The sequence below is a fragment of the Sphaeramia orbicularis genome, chromosome 17, assembly GCF_902148855.1.
Source record: "Sphaeramia orbicularis chromosome 17, fSphaOr1.1, whole genome shotgun sequence".
NCBI lineage: Eukaryota > Metazoa > Chordata > Actinopteri > Kurtiformes > Apogonidae > Sphaeramia > Sphaeramia orbicularis.
In genome coordinates this window covers 30,231,550-30,251,247 of record NC_043973.1, presented here as the reverse complement: position 1 = coordinate 30,251,247, position 19,698 = coordinate 30,231,550, and the positions used below count along the sequence as shown (strand labels likewise).

At 37.3% G+C, this 19,698-nt stretch overlaps 1 protein-coding gene across 3 annotated transcripts in view; it reads left to right on the top strand.

Moving 5' to 3' along the window:
- pde1cb (phosphodiesterase 1C, calmodulin-dependent b) overlaps nt 1-19,698 on the top strand; it is a 179,426-nt gene that overhangs the window by 42,182 nt on the left and 117,546 nt on the right. For 2 of the 3 annotated variants that reach the window (XM_030160951.1, XM_030160950.1), the window contains exon 1: nt 17,405-18,012. The exons of the other annotated variant lie outside the window; for it this stretch is intronic. In XM_030160951.1, the coding sequence (XP_030016811.1) occupies nt 17,912-18,012 (101 nt within the window). In that variant the 5' untranslated portion in view covers nt 17,405-17,911. Of the gene's footprint in view, nt 1-17,404; nt 18,013-19,698 lie in introns of those variants that run through there. 3 annotated transcript variants of the gene reach the window in all.

Below are 19,698 nucleotides of genomic sequence, written 5' to 3'. Positions count from 1 at the left end.
TTTTCTGGAGTGTTTTTATACCTCCTTAGGCATACAAAAAATTGCGATTGAGTTTTTTTTTTTTTGATGGAGTTACAAAAATGTCCATGCATTTAATTTCTTATGTAAAGAAATATGTATTTAAAACCCAATATCAGAAAGTAAAATGAAAACAATGAAATAAAAACATTTTTAAGGCCGCTAATTTGATGTTTTCTCACATTTTACCATACTCTAATGCTAGTTATTACCTCATATAATATGCAAAAAACAACTCTTTTTGTCTAACAAATAACAACTGATTTACACTTAAACATCTTACTGCAGATCAGGTTTATCAAGAACAGCAAAGTTACAGTAATGGTATGAATTGCAGTGTATTATGGGATGTTGCATAAGTGTCCACTGTGTTGGCTCATATGGAACTAAAACAACAAAACCTATGAATATACAAGAGAACAGCTGGAGGAGAACTGTCCACTGGAGTGACCACAATGCATGAAAGGGTTAAATGATTATTTCCTGGAAGAATTGAATTACACCAGAAATATGTACAAATACTAAACACATTTTTATTTTTATTTGATCCCAACAGGATCTAATGCTATATCACAAAATGTTCCTGTGTTCAAAATGAAATTATGTTTTACAGACATTACAGTTTAAGATCCTGTTGAAATGTTCATATTCTATTAGTTCAGAACTAACATAAGAACACAATTTTTGTGCGATACCAACAAAGGAACTAACATTATTTAATAAAAGAGTGATAAATATTAATAAATAAAATATAAACAAAAACAGAAAATGAACCTCCACAATATCTGCATTTGAATAAATCCCTAAAAATATCAATACAGTAGTTTTCAATATCGATACAGTATTGTGAAATGAAATATCGCGATATATCAGAACCGATATTTTCATACACCCCTATATAGAACACATTCAAAGAGTCACAGTATACGGGCTGTTTTCAGATGAGATTATAGAAAACACCATTTCACCGTTGATTGTCTCATTTTGTTTTTCTACTTTCCAAGCTTCCCTGCAGTAACAATTCAATAGTGCTATCTAATATTACCAGTACTGTTGTTCCCTTCCAGAACACAGGTCTATTTTTTTTGTGGGGTGGTGACAAGGAGAAAGTGATTTTCCGCTTGACTGGATGCAGCCTGTTCCTTCATTTAAAAGCTACTGCCCAGATTTGAAAGAAAAACACAGCTTGTCCAGGACAGGGCTAAAAGCACTCTTACTTTTCCGCTCATTCACTCACAGAGACAGAGACATTGTGGATTAAGACATAGATTTATGCTTTAACCAGTTTGGGGAACAATTGCCAAGCACAAGCCGACCGCTGCTAAATCGTTGGCTGAGGCTGTACAGTGTGCATAACTGTCTACTGGCCTGCAAAGGAATGATTAGTCTCAAACCAAACTGGACCTGACAGAAACATCTATATATACACAGTCACAATCACAATCTTCAATGCATTTGTCTGGGAAATCCCACTAAAGTCAGGGGTTTTCTCCTCAGGCCAGGCCGACAGTGGTTAATAGAAGCCAAATCCACAGAGAGTCGACTGGATCTACAGCCGCATGTCAAATGGCAAGATTATGGTACAGACTGATTAAACGAGCACAGATCTAGCAGTAATCCATAAAATGATGTAACTACCATGTCACCTCCGAGGCCGGAGCTGGCTGTTATCCCCCAGGCGATGATAATTAGATTTTATTGAAGAATGGTGAGAGATCACATGATGTGTAGCGGGGATGGCAGTGACTGAGGTAAAGGACAGCAGATATTGACTGTCATAAACGGGGGTTGATGGAAGGTGAAAGCTCGGGGAAACCTGCAACACCTCAGGCTTGTGTTTCTAACCTGTCACCCTCATTTGATTGACCAGCGGGGTCCATTTCCCTCAGTGCGTCTTAATCGCTTATCGAATATGCTCGGCCAATCGCAGCCTTTTAGTCAGCCTTTATTTAAGCTCTCGAGTAGCAGCTTTTGCCTCGTTTTATCTGTTTATTTTCAGATAAACTGAGTGGCTGCCTAATACTACAAATGCACCACAGCCTCTGGAATTATTTTAGGATTACAACTGCTGCTACAGAGTCAAGTGCATGCTTAGTCACACAGTGAGGGACAACAAACAATATGGAGCCATTAGTGTATTAACACATGATGACTCATCTGTGCGGCTGGTGTCATGCTGCTGTTCCTGCTCATTAGGGATGCTTTGTATATTTTAGAGCACCTACTAGTGTTTCAGTGTGTTACAGCACATTTAAGTAGTGAATGAAGTCACCTTTTCTAAAATCATATACACCTTTGTCAGAGCCTATTTTACCTTGTAGCCTGTTATACATGCAAGATGACTTTGAATCAGTGCTAACTCTGTACTGTATGTCTCTTTGTATAATTTGTTAGCTGCTTTGTATCACATAATCACATTATGCCTGCCTCTGATTACCACAATTAAACAGTATATTAGTATATTGTATTAAATGAATTACATACCATTGATGAAATGCATTAATTTTTACTTCTGGGAGCCATTGCATTGCATGTTGTTATTCTGTCCTCTAAATTAGTACCACTTGCACAGAACCAGAGAAACTAAGCAAACATTATGTCACGCTACGCTGAAGGGTGTCTTTATTGTTACAGTCAGGATTCGCATCACATGGTTCAATTGATTCATTGATTGAATCTAGTTTTCCATTTAACATTACAGTTCTGCTTTTAAAGGGACAGAGAAGGAGAGATAACACTAAAAAGCCATTACAAGTCATTCCAATTCCAATAGAAAACACACAGAAAGTCTTTGGGCTCATAATAACATACTATCCATTAGTTAAAAGGACTATTTTTATGATAGACTAATAGTTGTATTTCATTTATTTTTGGGTTAATGTTGATGAGAGACCTCTATGTTTGAAAAAAAAAGTCTTTATTTGTAGTTTTAGTGAATTCTGATGGATGAGCAGTTTCTAAAAATTGAGTAGCTTTTTTGGAATTTTTTTTTTTTTTTTTTTTTTGTGAAAGCAGATTTACTTAAATGCACACATGACCCTTAAAATCAGAGACTCCTCACTGGTCAGCAGTGTGATTTATTGGTTGGCTAATTGGAAACTGTGTGCCGCTGTGAACTTTGTAGTTGATTAAGGCGTCTGTCACCATCATGCCAACCCACGGCCGAACCCTCGTCTGGCAGCAGCCACAGGTTCACAGACCCCTGCTGACATCCCCCGTGTAGCAGCAGCCTCCATCAGTAGCTGCACTAGCAGCCTAATGAGGCTCCACTGGACACTGTGACTGGAAGCACACGGACAAATGGCAGAGATATTCATCAAAATGATTGAGGCGTAACCTCACGGCTAAAGAGCTGGATCACTGTCTTTCTTGCTCTGACTTTTATGCTGCAACATGTTTACCAAGAATGAGTGTTCAACAATATGACAGAGTTCAGTTACTGGACATGACTGCAGGTTAGCTGTATATAAAATAATGAGGTTTTTCCTTGGTTTCTGGAAGTCTTCAGTGTACTGGTTGTAGATAGATAGATAGATAGATAGATAGATAGATAGATAGATAGATAGATAGATAGATAGATAGATAGATAGATAGATAGATAGATAGATAGATAGATAGATAGATAGATAGATAGATAGATAGATAGATAGATAGATAGATAGTGCAGCAGGAGTATGACAAACAGTAAAGATAGAATATAACAATAAAAATAGAATACAAGAGCAAACACACTATACATAATAAATTAGCTGTAATAAAAAGAACTGGTACAAATTCTGGACACACAGCATCAAACAGTAAGGTGCAATAATAAACTATAATGTGCAAAGAAAAATGTAATTTTTTCAGCAAGGTGGAAGTGCATACATATCAATAAAGTGCATAATGGAAATATGCTTATAACCAGGTTTTAACGTCAGGCAGAAGTGAGTTTATCGTATAGCACAGGTGTCAAACATGCGGCCCGGGGGCCAAATCTGGCCCGCCAAAGGTTCCGTTCCAGCCATGCAGGATGAAAGTGCAAAAATGAACCTGAACAGTCCAGGTTGTCCAAATCCTTTTGGTTCAGGTTCCACATACAGACCAATGTGATCTACAGTAAAAATAACAACACAATAACCCATAAATAACTAGAAGCCATGGAGAGCGCAGACCTCCGCCAAGGCTGATCAGTGGCCCCCCCCGTGGGCCCCCCCACCCCCGATCACCACCAAAATTTAATCATTTCTTCCTTATCCCATTTCCAACAAACCCTGAAAATTTCATCCAAATCTGTCCATAACTTTTTGAGTTATGTTGCACACTAACGGACAGACAAACAAACAGACAGACAGACAGACAGACAAACAAACCCTGGCAAAACATAACCTCCTTGGCGGAGGTAATGACAACGACAAAGTTTCTTTGTGAAAAATTATGTGGAAAAAATTTAAGTCAAAAAAATAACATGATACTGTGAAAATATTTACATGTACAAAACTATTCTTTCACAATAAAATACAAACTAGAAGCACTCGGAGAGCGCAGACCTCCGCCAAGGCTGATCAGTGCCCCCCCCCCCCCCGTGGGCCCCCCCACCCCCGATCACCACCAAAATTTAATCATTTCTTCCTTATCCCATTTCCAACAAACCCTGAAAATTTCATCCAAACCTGTCCATAACTTTTTGAGTTATGTTGCACACTAACGGACAGACAAACAAACAAACAAACCCTGGCAAAAACATAACTTCCTTGGCGGAGGTAATAAATACATAAACTAGAAGCACTCGGAGAGCGCAGACCTCCGCCAAGGTTGATCAGTGGCCCCCCCCCCCGTGGGCCCCCCCACGCCAAGGAGGTTATGTTTTTGCCAGGGTTTGTTTGTTTGTTTGTCTGTCTGTCTGTCTGTTTGTCTGTCCATTAGTGTGCAACATAACTCAAAAAGTTATGGACAGATTTTGATGAAATTTTCAGGGTTTGTTGGAAATGGGCCCCCCCGTGGGCCCCCCCACCCCCGATCACCACCAAAATTTAATCATTTCTTCCTTATCCCATTTCCAACAAACCCTGAAAATTTCATCAAAATCTGTCCATAACTTTTTGAGTTATGTTGCACACTAACGGACAGACAAACAGACCGACAGACAAACAAACAAACAAACCCTGGCAAAAACATAACCTCCTTGGCGGAGGTAATAACAGCAAAGATGAACAACCCGAAATGTGCAATTTGAACAATATTCTGCCTCTTATTAAATGTTTGGTGCATTTATGGATCCACTGTGATCTGTAGTTGTGTTAATAATAAGAGATGTACTATTGTAGAAATTGTTCAAATTTTAGTTCCAAACTCCAAAATTTTAACAATATTCTGCCTGTTACCAAATGTTTATGTAATATTGTGTGTAAATGTACATGTATAAATAATAAGTCGAGGAAGAATATTGTTAAAATTGCACTAATTTTTCAAATGAAATTTCTGTTTTTTCATGTTATTCACATCTTTTGTGTAAAATGTAAATATTTTCATAATTTAATTGAGATTTTTTTGTTTTTAAACAAAAGAAAAACTTGAATTTGTCATTATTTATGGGTTATTAAGTCATTATTTTACTGGTCTGGCTCGCTTGAGATCAAATTGGGCTAAATATGGCCCCTGAACCAAAATGAGTTTGACAGCCCTGTTGTATAGTGAAATTGCTTGTGGCAGGAAAGATTTCCTGTATCTGTCCTTGTGTGGTTCAGGGGTTGTTGGGTTTGGGGGTCCACACCCAAGAAAATGTAATTTTGTGGAAGATGAAACATTCTTTCATCAAAAAAACCCAATGTTACATTTATCAAGATGATGATCATCACCATAATTATTAAATGTTTGGAGAAGCTGGAGTGCTAAATAATCAGCAAAAAGTCCAACCTTCAAATTATATTCATATCCTTACATAAGGGCTTTTGGGTTTTACTGTGATCAATAAGCAAATTCCCTTGTGTCCAGCCCTCAATCTTTTAGTATTACAATAACTTGTTTGTTATTGATTGAAGTGTGCACCAGTACAGGCTCATTAAGGCTTGCTTTTAATCAAATGTGAGTTCATAATTCATCATTCCTTATAGGTGGGAAAGTCAATAATGGAAACCCATATATCATTCATCAAATCAAATATTGTCATGTTTTCCTTTTAAGGCCAAGGACTGAAGTGTGTATTCCCACTGACTAACAAAATCAGACCTGGCTTTGTAGTTTTATTAAAAGGCTGAAAATACATTAAGGGGATTTCTTTAGATGTGCCCTCATCCTCACCTTCAACCTCTTGACCTCATTCAATAACACCTTATTCACTTTGCCCAAGTAGCTGAATTTAAATACACTACATGAACTGGAAACCACCCACCCATGATGTGAACAGTATCCTCTTTGCAGGCTTTGCCACTTTCTTATTGTCAGTTAATATAATAATGGGATCGGAGCAGTGCCAGGCTGGGAGGCTCTGAGGAGAGGTGGGGGGTGGGGGGGTGGGAGATGGAGTAAAGTGCAATGTGTCTGAGCTGCATAAATTCACTGCAAGTAAGCTGTGAGTTAAAGGGCGCTACATGCTTGTTGCAGCGGGGACTCCCTATTACATCGAATTATGCAATGTGAAATCCGTGGTCTTTGGTAAAAAAATCACATCAGCATTCTGGAAGAAACAGCAACTATGAGTAATACTGAGTTACAACACCATGCCGCAGAGGTCAGAAAACTGTACTATACTGATGACGTTAAAGAGCCTTTTTTTATTGATGAAAGAGCTGTAGTTTATGAAAAAAATAAGAACCATGGCTTCAGTCTAATGCAGTTGCTATTCTTTCAACATAATTCAATGATAAAGGATTTTCTTGGGGGAGTTTTATTTTTCATTGTGCAGCAGGTGAAGCTACTGGTGGCAAATCATCACATCACCATGTTTTTAGGTAGATGGATGGATGGATGGATGGACGGACTTTATTTATCCCAAACTGGGAAATTACAGTGTAGCAGCAGCATGGCACACATTCAATAGCAATATAATATCACAGCAAACATGAGTAAATACAAATATAACATAAGAACAAACACCATACACTGTACACTATAAATTAGAGGTATAAAAAGATCTGGGTGTCTGGATAATAACTGTAATGTGATGAAAAATAACTGTACTGTGCTGAAATAGAACTATAAGGTGCAAATAAATTGAAATATTCCAACCGGGAATGTGCAAAAAGACATTTAAGTGCAAATGGATTTATGACCACAGACCTCAGATCATACCGAGGTGATTTTTTTGTACAATGTTAAGGCATGTGGCAGGAAAGATTTCCTGAACCTGTTTTTGCATTTCCTTTGTGTTTTTAAGGTCATGCCAACCTTGACCTTGACCTGACTGCTAAAATTTTTTCAGTTTAGTTCACCCATGAGTCCAAGTGAATGTTTGTGCCAAATTTAAAGTCACCGTGTCTGTTCTTGTGATTTTTCAAACAAAACAGGAACCAACAAACAGACTGATGGACAAACCTTTGTGTTCTTATCATTTCATGCAAAATCAAAGCTGTTTAGTTCATGTCAGTAAAAGTAGTTACAGTGCCAACACAGCTCACAGTAATATATGAAAATGCATATGCACCATTGAATTTATAGTTTTATTTTTAAATGAATCGAATCACAAAAACAGTAAAAAAAAATAAATAAATAAACTAGAAGCACTCGGAGAGCGCAGACCTCTGCCAAGGCTGATCAGTGGCCCCCCCTGTGGGCCCCCCCACCCCCGATCACCACCAAAATTTAATCATTTCTTCCTTATCCCATTTTCAACAAACCCTGAAAATTTCATCCAAATCTGTCCATAACTTTTTGAGTTATGTTGCACACTAACGGACAGACAAACAAACAAACAGACAGACAAACAAACAAACAAACCCTGGCAAAAACATAACCTCCTTGGCGGAGGTAAAAATTGCATCACTCTGTGCTGCACTCATAAAAATGTAAACATTTTCAGGTTATTATGGAAGACAAATGCTCACAGCTGAAAGAGGGGATTCAGAGATTGTTTTATACATTAACTTTTAAATAACATTTGAATGGGTCATTTTCAGGTGCATTGTTTAAATAATGTCTAAAAATAACCTTTATGCCCCTTCAGGTGATATTTTTGGTCCAGTATTACCTAAATAAAACAACTCAACTGTTTTATAAATGAGCTGCTTGTACTCCCAATCTCTATTAAAAGCAACACCCCACTGCGTGGCTATTTATACCTTTAAGCTGCTTTTAGCTTTGTTTTGGTCATCCCGTCTGCTTTTAGACTATACTAGTCGTGTCCTAACCACAAGTCATCAGTTGAACACTTCATGAAGGACCTATAACACCATCAGCTCCTGGGTGAGACATCCTGCTATACCAATGGTTCTCAATCTTTTTCTCTCAGGCCCCCTTTGGGAGGATTAAAAATCTCCAGGCCCCCCTCAACCCCAACAACATTGTAACAGTGGTGCAATTATAACTTTTATTGAAAGAAATATCAATATTGTAACTTTATTTTTTGCTTTTCCTTGAATAATTTTTTGGTCAAATTAAAAATAACTTAGATTTTTGCTTGAACAATTCAAATAAACTCAAGACTGCTCCCTGACACAACATTTTTCACAATAAAAATAGGAAATGTGCTATTATTATTATGACAATAAAGTTACTTTTTTTTAGAACAACGAACAAATTTTGGTAACAGAGATGAACATTTTAACAATATCAGTGGCTGCATTAAGCCCATTTACATTGCACATCTCAGAACATTAAAGTGCAAACTGTGCAAAAACACTGCACATTTTTCTTTTCCAGTCCAATCCTTGTCCATTCTCCAAACCTAAACTCTTTGTCTAGTCTAGTGACAGATCACCATGGCAGTAGATTTGTTTGTTGTACATCCCTAAAATAAGTCCTGGGTGCTCCAATGCTAAAACATTAGTTCCACCTGCTACATGTTCTAACCTGAAGACGAAAACAAACAAAAACACAGGAGTGATCCCGTGCCCCCCCCCGCCCCGGCCACAATCCCCAAGGGGGCCTGCCCCACAGTTTGAGAAAACACTGTATGGAAGTAAATCTGTCTCATCAAATTTTGAATTATAAAAGCTATTGAATTTGTAGCACTGAATTTTTTTGCACTGAAATTAAGTTTCTGAATTTTTTTTGCACTAAAATTAAGTTTCTGAATTTTTTTTGCACTGAAATTAAGTATCTGAATTTTTTTTGCACTGAAATTAAGTATCTGAATTTTTTTGTCTCTCAATTCAACTATGCTCATAAATTTAGAATTTAAAAAATTCTGATACAAAAAAATCAGATGCAAAAAATTTAAAAGCAAAAAATTCAGACGCAAAAAATTCATAAACAAAAAAATTCAAATCACACATCCACGCTGACCGTCTTCCTGCATCGGTGTCACATGACCAACCTAACGTGACTCGATTGGCTGGCTGTCAGTTCGACTTGAGATAGAATCAGTTGCTTATCCTTGGTGTCTTGGATGTGTGATCTGAATTTTTTGCATCTGAATTTTTTTGCTTCTGAACTTTTTGCATCTGAATTTTTTGCTTCTGAATTTTTTTTATTCTAAATTTATGAACATAGTAAAAATGAGAGACAAAAAATTCAGATACTTAATTTCAGTGCAAAAAAAAAAAAAATTCAGATACTTAATTTCAGTGCAAAAAAATTCAGTGCTAGAAATTAAATGGCTTTTATAATTCAAAATCTGATGAGACAGATTTACTTCCATAACATTGTCCTATACTTAGGAAATGAGATGCTAGTTTGGAACATCTACTTAGCTTATATAAGAGAGTGTGAACCAGTTCTTAGCTCAGAAACATGGCTCTAATAGGATACTTAATGCTACTTTGTGTTTGCTAAATATGTCTCGGTCTAATTCCGTAGTTGTCTGCCATTTTGCTAACCACAAGTAAGTGCATAAAAAAAACAGTAGAAACTCTAAAAACATGCATCTGTTGCTATTAGGTCTGCAAGCCCATTGGTCTCAAAGACAAATATTGTATTGACCAGACTTCATTCTTTTAGTTACATGCCAAATACTTAGTGGTAACAAATGTGCCTTTATATCACAGTAAAACCAGTTGAGTGACAGAGGGGATGTTTTTGCAGGAAGTGCTGAATGCTCAAATACTTATGTCTCATTGCATCTGTCTTCACCTCGTTCATCGGGTCAGCTGTTGTATGCATCGACTTTGACCCACAATCTTTTCAAAGCGCGAAGTAATGGGACGTTTCTTCTCCGCTGTCACTCAGCAAATAAATATAGCATTACGGCGAGGTACTGTCAATTTGTCCCACCCATCTTTCCATCTCCACCACATCAAATATAAAAAAAGACATAAAGTATATATGAGAAATAATTTTTGTGATGGATGGTCTTCGCCAAAATGTGGTCATTACAGCCAAGGTGATTGCTATTTTGATGCATAGATATCCTTATCGACTTGCCTGGAAATTTAAATGAGATCTGAATTTTTCATGTACCTCCAAATGGCCGGGGCTGTTAACGTCTTGATTTCACTGTGTGAGCTTCAAGGGAATCCAAGCACAGCCACGAAAAAGCCTCAGCACAGGGTGTAATTTCCAGCAAGTCTCTCTCTGTCATAGTCACACAAATAATTTATTTTCATAAGACTTGATTCATTAGGTCTTTTTTGATCACAGTTGATAATTAATCAGCAGTGCATTTTGATTATCATTATGAGAAGGGAGACAATCAGTTTTTGTTCTCCAGTTGATTCATCAGTCTTGAAATTGAATAAAATGTACAAACTCCATTCTGTTTCATAATCACTCATTCATATTATTGTTGTCTAGCCCCCCCACCACCCCCCCACCACCCCTCAGGGCAAAGCTTTTAATCACATTCTGCTATATTTGCACCTCCTTTGTACTGTTTTAAGTCATGACCATGCAACAAATTATTAATGCTTCACATGGAATATGTCCCTGAGACAGCTCATTAAAAATTGCACTCAGATTCCTCAGCAAAAATGTTTTATTATTTAGACAACAAGCAAAGACCTGTTTACATTCTTACTACAAACTCAGCATTGTGGTGTTTTGTCTTCTTGCTGTCCGGTAGTGCAAATAAACTGCGTCGCTATTCTTGTTCTTTTGGCCGCAAGGTGTTTCATTTATCAGTTTGCAATGTAATTAAAGTATTTGCTGAGATTGTTTGGGTGCAACGGCTCCAGGCCACCTCTTTCAACAAGGCTAAATTCTTGATCCTGCTATTTTATGCATCAGAGGAATTTATTCTAGGAAATGTGGGATGCTATAAATATTTAACCCCCTACTAATATATGAGACCCTAGTGTTTTGAGACGATTTGAATAATCTTGTAATGAAAGTTGTCAGGCTATCAAGTGTCACCAAAAGCATGAGGAGCCAAGTGTCTCCTGTTATTAACTTGTTGATGAAATATAGGGTGAAATCATAAACTACTTAGTACAGATGGAGAAAATTTGATAAGGACGTTTAATGAAGTTGGGTCAGTTCTATCAATATCCAATCGTTCAGATTTTGTGAACTTCCTGATTTTCAGTTGCTGTCACCTTCCAACTACTCTCCGTCTATGGAAAATCTAATTAATCTTGTCCCATCGCGTAATAATCATACAGTAATAAAATAATTAACCCATATAGCCTACGTAGAGCTACTTTTGTGGAGGTTCACAAATTTTTTTTTTTTTCTCTTTATTTAACCTTTATTAAGTTATTTATCACCATTCATTATAATATTGTAATCTGTATTTTGCTTTCTTTTTTTTTATGAAAATCATGTATTTTCCTATATTTAATTTATTGATCATGTAGATGTTCAAAAAAGCTCAGATTAAAGTTAAGGGTTATGATATCAAAACAGAAAAAGTGAGTTTTTCGACAAAACATATTAACTGAACATAAACCAAGCATTTACACTGAACAAAAATATAAATGCCACACTTTTGTTTTTGCTCCCATTTTTCATGAGCTGTACTCAACAATCTAAAACTTTTTCTACAAACACAAAAGGCCTATTTCTCTCAAATATTGTTCATAAATTTGTCTAAATCTGTGTTAGTGAGCACTTCTCCTTTGTCCTTTGCTGAGATAATCCATCCACTTCACAGCTGTGGCATATCAAGATGCTGATTAGACAGCAGGATTATTGCACAGGTGTGACTTAGGCTGGCCACAATAAAAGGCCACTCTAAAATGTGCACTTTTACTGTATTGGGTGGTCCAGGGGGGTCAGAAAACCAGTCAGTATTTGGTGTGACCACCATTTTCCTCACGCAGTCTTCTTCATGAATTCTCTGAAACACCTTTGGAGATGGCTTATGGTAGAGAAATGAACATTCAATTCACAGGCAAAAGCTCTGGTGGACATTCCTGAAGTCAGCATGCCGATTTCATATTCCCTCAAAACTTGTGACATCTGTGGTATTGTGCTGTGTGATAAAACTGCACATTTTAGAGTGGCTTTTTATTGTGGCCAGCCTAAGGCACACCTGTGCAATAATCCTGCTGTCTAATCAGCATCTTGATATGCCACACCTGTGAGGTGGATGGATTATCTCAGCAAAGGAGAAGTGTTCACTAACACAAATTTAAACAGATTTGTGAGCAATATTTGAGAGAAATAAACCTTATGTGTACACAGAAAAAGTTTTAGATCTTTGAGTTCAGCTCATGAAAAATGGGAGCAAAAACAAAGGTGTGGCATTTATATTTTTGTTCAGTGTACATTCACTGTCATTTATCCATTGATTGATTCACTACGAAGCCTCTGAACGTCCAAATGGGTCATATCTGATGATCATAAAAAGATGACAAACTGTATTTTACACCAATTATTTACATGTATTGATAGGATTAGTGGATCAAAAGGTATTAAATATTTTAGATTAGTAAATGCTTTTTGTCGGTGATGGATGTTTGGGTCTTTTGGGGTTAAATACAACCAATAAGGGGAATTGATCTAAGGCTCTAAAACCTCTTAGATCAAAACTGTCAAGCAACTCGGGGACACCTAGTACACTTATAATGGAGGCCAAATTGCTGAACAGGATAGGTAAAAAAAAAAAAAAAAGAAAAAGGAAAATGTCTTAACACCTTGTGTGAGTAATGGCTTAATAATATCATCTGCAGTGTTGAACCGCTGTATGAGCTTAGTGAATGTACTATAGCAGCTCGACACAGTCTAATTTGTCCTAACATAGTTTCATAATGAACTGGGAATACTTGTACAATTCTTACAATAACATTACGGATCTCTAATGTTGTGTTTTGCGGTGTTGCTTGGGAAGAATATTATATAAACTTAGTGCATGATTGTACATCTCTTAGCAGCAGGTCTCTGAATTACTTTAGCGAAATGATCTGAAGTTGGTTTATTTCCTCAGCAACACTTTCAGTACTCACAGACTCAAATGAAAAGTCTCTCAACACTTTAATGTTATGATTTGCACTGTTGCCTTGAAAAAAATAGATGAGATTTAATGTATGTTGGAGTTCAGACACCAGACTGGCATCTTGCAGCGTAACTATAACTCTTCACTGTCTGAAGCTGTAATTTCATTAGTCAGTCTCAAGTTACTCTGTGTGGAATAACTGACTATTTTATTAATGCAGCACTCTCTGTATTTACTTGTACTAAGCACATTTATAATGAATACTTGTTATACTTTGTTCATTTATTTAAAGAGGCCCTGAAATAGTGAATATTATTACTGCATGTTATTTTATTTGTACCTTAGGAAAGAGGGATAAGTCGCATAAGGTCACGCTAGATCCCAGACATTGTTCTTATGACCCAAACAGACGTACTGACTATACAGTTACAAAACCATGAATACAAAGACTTAGCTCACATACAAGTACATCATACATTCCTGTTGATGAAGGATCCCCTTCTTTTTTATCTTTTCTGTTTTCCTCAGTTATTCTGCTTCATATCCTTTTTACCGCAGCAACTGGACTTCAAACTCTAACAAATGAGTCACAAGGTTAGTGAGTAAAGCTGAACATCAACAGATCTTTCAGCATAAAAAAGAAGTGTTTTTAATGGACTTACGCTGTAGATGCCATGAGTAAAGTACTCAGGAATGGTGAGGATGATCCCCATGTTGCCATCTTATATATTAATAAATTGAGTGCGATTCTGATGTACTATGGAGTATCTCATCTCTCCCTTCTGTAACTTCAATCTGCCTTCATGTACTGTAGAGCAACATAATGATCAACAAGAAGTCACATGACATAGACAGCAGGGGACGAATTACTGTTTTAAGTTTACAAGCTGAGTAGGACTTAGAGCTACTGTTCTATTCCCATCCTGTTTCTGGTGACCCAGGGGTTGACGCTCATGATGTCATGGATTTACTTCTTGGCCACACTTGTTCTACATCTAACGTCATGATTTTACAGCTCTAGTATTTGTTTTACTACACATCAGCAGCTTAGTAACAGGATGTAAAGTGATCAAACAGCATCAGATCAAGGGTGTCAAACTCATTTTAGTCCAGGGGCCACATTCAGCCCAATATGATCTCAAGAGAGCTAGCCCAGTAAAAAAAAAAAAAAAAAAAAACAGTGAAAAAAATAAAGCTACACTATGAAATCGAATTTTGTTTACAAAAGTTTCCTTAAAAATGTGAATAACATAAGTAACCTTAAGAAAAATAAGTGCAATTTTAACAATATTATGCCACAGTTTATCATTTACGCATGTGGATTACAATTTACAGATCACAGTGGATTTACAAATACACAAAACATTTAGTAACAGGCAGAATATTCTCTTCAGACATTTCAGGTTTGTATTTGTTCAAGCTATTCACATATTTTTGTGAAAGGATAGTTTGTAAATGTAAACAGTTTCATGTAATTTAGCTTTTTTACACTAAAACAAAGACAAACATTTGGAGTTATTATTATTTATAAGTTATGATATTATTTTACTGGTCTGACCCATTTGAGATTGAATTGGTCTGTATGTGGAACCTGATTATGACTGCATTTATTGTTAATATCATCAGTGTAATTTTTGCATTTCGCAAATTTATCCCATGAGCCACATTGGACCCTTTGGCGAGCTGGTTTTGGGCCATGGGCTGTATATTTGACACCTGTGCTTTAGATTATCCACACCTGATCTGCTAAGATCTGTCATATAATTGTGATTATATTAATGTGGGTACCACTTTAATATTCTAATAATAATATGTTGTAATGATATGTAATATGACTTGTGATCTACAGCTATCTCAATCATTGTGTTTATTTTACAAACTCCTACTAGTGACCATGCAGAGATAACCCACTGGCTGAAGTCATCACCTAGCTTGTTTCAAGATGGCTGCACCCTGCATGAAATACATAGAAATACAATCTAGTTTTCTCATAAATCCAAGTTTTATTGCAGTGCTAGATCTTACGAGAAGGTACAATTAAATAAGCCACTATAACAGTATTCATTGGTCCTGGTCCCTTTTAATGACTGTGTATGTAGATCCTTCTGAGAATCATATCAGACGACAAATAAAGATAATAAATCCTTGAGAAACCATGAAGGTTATGTTTCCTTTTGACAAGCAGAACAACTGTTACTATACTACAGCAGATGTCATGGTTGCCATCCTCTGCAGATGGCCTTTTCAGTAACATGGTATTTCAATGTTGTGATTACCTCAACAGCCCAATGTTCAGGTTCAACGATTTGTTGGGTGGTATGACCTTCCGGGTCACAGCCGTAATTTTCACCAGACTCAACTTAGTCGGTCACTCTTGCACATCCGGATGATGTGACACATCAGTCTCTGGGGTGTAAATCTGTGAACAGCAAGCAGTGACATGTGAAGTTACTTTTGTGTTTTGCCCTTAAGTTGACCTGTCAATTCTGCCTGTGGGTTCTGGATCTCCTGGGAGCTAGCATACCTCCACAAAAGGCAGGAAAAAAAACAGTGCAATGAAGAGTGGATTGAGGAAAGGCGGACAGAAGGAGAAAGACATAGATAAGTGCGCCTTTGAAGAAAACATCAGGCTTCATGGCACTTAGGCAACCTCTCCTCTCCATCCTCACGGAGGACCCATCTGAGCAGATGAAAGCAGGAGGCTCTTTGAGGTGGCGCCCTGGCATTATCCCTGTATCCTGCATCAAGTAATTGAAAGACCTGAGAGTGTGGTGGGGGGGTTTGGTGAAAGGAGTGTGTGTGTGCGTGTGTGTGTGTGTGTGTGTGTGTGTGCGTGTGTGTGTGCGTGTGTGTGTGTGTGTGTGTGTGAGTGTGTGTGTGTGAGTGTGTGTGTGTGTGTGTGTGTGGCGGGGGGGGGGGGGTCTCTGGGCTGAGTCATCCTCATAAGATTTGGACTTGTAGAAAAAGTGATAATTGAGATAGAAGCAAAGAGAAGTAAAAAAGGAGAAAAACAGTAAACAGCAGGTGAGGGTGAAAAACTTTGAAGCTCACCAGACTACTATAATATCTATTTTTAATAGAGCTTGTTTTCTTAATATCCAGTACTAATCATATTTGTGTTTCAATCAGCCATCTAGTTCTCATCATGAATGTAATATGTCATAGTATTTATTGGCCATTGCTGATGTTTATATGACTGCAGATACTATAAAATAATAATAATAAAAAAAGGTGTCATAAAACACTGAAAAAAAAAGTGTCATTATCTGCTAGCGCAAAAAAAAAAAAAAAAAAAAAAAACAGAAAGAAGATGCTTCCCATGAATGTACTGGGCAGACCTGCAGATTCTGAAGTGTGTAAGAGAGGCACAGAGGACAATATTGTATTAAGATTGTATATTAGATTGCATTGAATATAGGACAGTCCTGAATGTGCTGAATGGATCAGTGTAATCTCAGTCAAATCACTGCACACTATTTAATCCTTACTGGATTGACATTTAACATGTTTCACATCATAAGTATTATCTGTATTGTAGTAAGTATATTAAGCATGTAAAGCTACCGCATTAGTGGCACACTTTCATCTCTTTAAATGTTAAATCTAAATACATTATTCATAAACATACTCATGAATTAGAAGGTAAAAAGGAGAAAAGCTCTTAGTCATGATGTCTCATAAGTAAAGGCCTGTCCTGTTTTGAAATCCTTTTGTAAGCAATTTCAATTCATGGTACTTGAAACTCCGTCATCTCTTCTCCAAAAGGTCTCTCTTTCCTTTTTCTCTCCATTCTCACTCATTTTCCTCTCACTCCCTCTGGTTTTGCAGTGGATGAAACAGAACATGGTTTCTCATTATCAGCCAGACTCCTCCCTCTCTTTGACTGGTGGTGTTCCTCCTCCCTCCCGCTTGTGTGGAGAGCTCGGCAGTGAGCGTTAATCCCAGATTGCGCTGCCCTGCCGTCTGCATCCCGTTGTTGCTGGGAGAGCATGGCACGGCTCCAGGACCCCTGTGCTCACACAGGAGAGAAGTGAACGAATAGAGAGAGAGAGAGAGAGAGAGAGAGAGAGAGAGAGAGGCAGAGAGACACAGAGAGGAAGAGCAAAGAGGTACACTTGGCTATTTCACCACCGTCACAGCTGCTTCAGCATTCACTTCACTGACTGTTATTAAGTTTCAGTCACTCTCACATAAACAAGAGAGAAGAGAAAGGAGAGAAAAAGGAAGATAGTAGAGGTTTGTCGCAGCTGTTAGTGTAAATGTGAGTGAAGAAAGAGGAAACCTCAGTCACGTCCGGGGTTCCACCACATCACAGCAGCTCTCTTTGGTGTTGCGTCTTCCTCACAGCTCACACTTAAGAGGGATTAAACTTTTTTTTTTCTTTTTTTCTTTTTTTTTTTTTTTAAATCTCCGGTTGGCACATCTGGAACTCTGTGAATCTTTGACATGGAGTCTCCCACCAAAGAAATTGAGGAGTTTGAAAGCACTGCACTGAAGTACCTCCAGCCTGAACAGATAGAAAAGATTTGGCTGAGGCTCCGTGGACTGTGAGTATATGCGCTTTTACTGTTTTCAACAAGTGTGTGTGTGTAAGTGTGTGCCAGGCAAGCTGCATGTTCACGCCTCTGTGTTAGGGACACTTATGTTTGAAATATGATTTTAATATTTACACGTTAGTTCATGTGTAATAATTTGCCTTTGTTAGCTTAATCATTAATCAGTTTAGATTAAAAAAAAAAAAAACATACAGGAAGGATACAGGAAAGAGCCTGGCTTCAATCACCTCACCCTGTGGACGTTACATTATGGATGTGTGTGTGGCAGCGGCGTGGGAGAGAGAACAAGCCAAGGGTAGACTGATTGATAAAAGTACAGATAAAACATAAATAATGAAAAACAGACAATGTGAAGTTATTCAGACTAAACAGAAACACACCTGAGCTGTTAAATGACTAATTTAATATATCAGATAGAAAGGAGGAAAGTAATCTAATGATGTTAACTATGGCAGAGAAGACAAGCACTGTGGCTCACACTTGCAGATTTGCATGCATTTCAAGTAAAACAGTGCAGCAGAAACAAAATTAGATTACGGTGTTTAAGTAATTTAATGTAAGCTTTGACATGAATGGCTTTTTTATGTTTTGTCTGAAATGCACTTGTCACCTGTCAGATTTGTTTTAATTGTAAATTTGACAGAAGGAACATGGATATTTGTTGTCCTTCTTTCTCTGCTCATTGTTGCCTGTTGCTCCAGTTGCGCTTTTAAATAATCCAAAACCCTTCTTGAGCTCCCATTTCTCTCTCACTCTTTTCATTTTTCATACCTCATTTTTCTCCCACTATTTTCAGGAAGATACTTGTTGAAAATTCCAGTAGTACAATATTAGCTTCTCACATTCACCATCCAATCAACACCTCTGTGACCTCTCACTCTGAGACGACAGCCCCACACACTCTGGTCGCGAGATGAAATGGGAATTATCTCATTTTCAGCTCTTGTCATTCCGTCTCAGCAGGGAGAGAAGAGAGAAATGCTGTTAGCAGGGTTATGCATAAAAAAAAAAAATATTAAAAAAAATTAAAGGGCCAGTTTGTGAGATTGAGATTCAGAAATGAACTCCTGCTATCAACAGAGGGGGGCAGTATTTTACCACAGAGTCATGATGCTAGCGTCCACTGCCAAACTGCTGGAACTCTGAGATTTGGGAAAAATAACACTGCTCTCTTTTAGTCTTCCCATGTAGTTTTTATAAAGCCAATAGTAGCAAAGACAGAGCAACACCAAAACCAAATATAAGCACCTACTGGTACTGCCACAAGCTCCACTTAAGATCTGTATTGAATTCTCTAAACAGTATCAGTCCACGTGGCTTGTTTATTACATAAAATTGCCTTGATTTGACGGAAATGATCAGATAACCTAGCACATACAGTCACGGAAAAAAATATTAGACCATCAAAAGTCATCAGAAACAATGGTTATGCAATCAAATACTAACTCCTGTGTGTATCATGTGACTAAAACAGACAGAAAAGAACATAGAATGCCTAAAAGCACTGTTTTTGTCAGTACAATGCCATAGATATTGATGCAAGAATTTTAGTTATTATCAAGAAAACCATGGAAAATGTCTAGATATCAGCTCTGAAATTAAACTCTTATGAGCTATTTTTGTTGTTATCATTATATTTGTCCAAATAAATGTACCTTTAGTTGTACCGGGCATTAA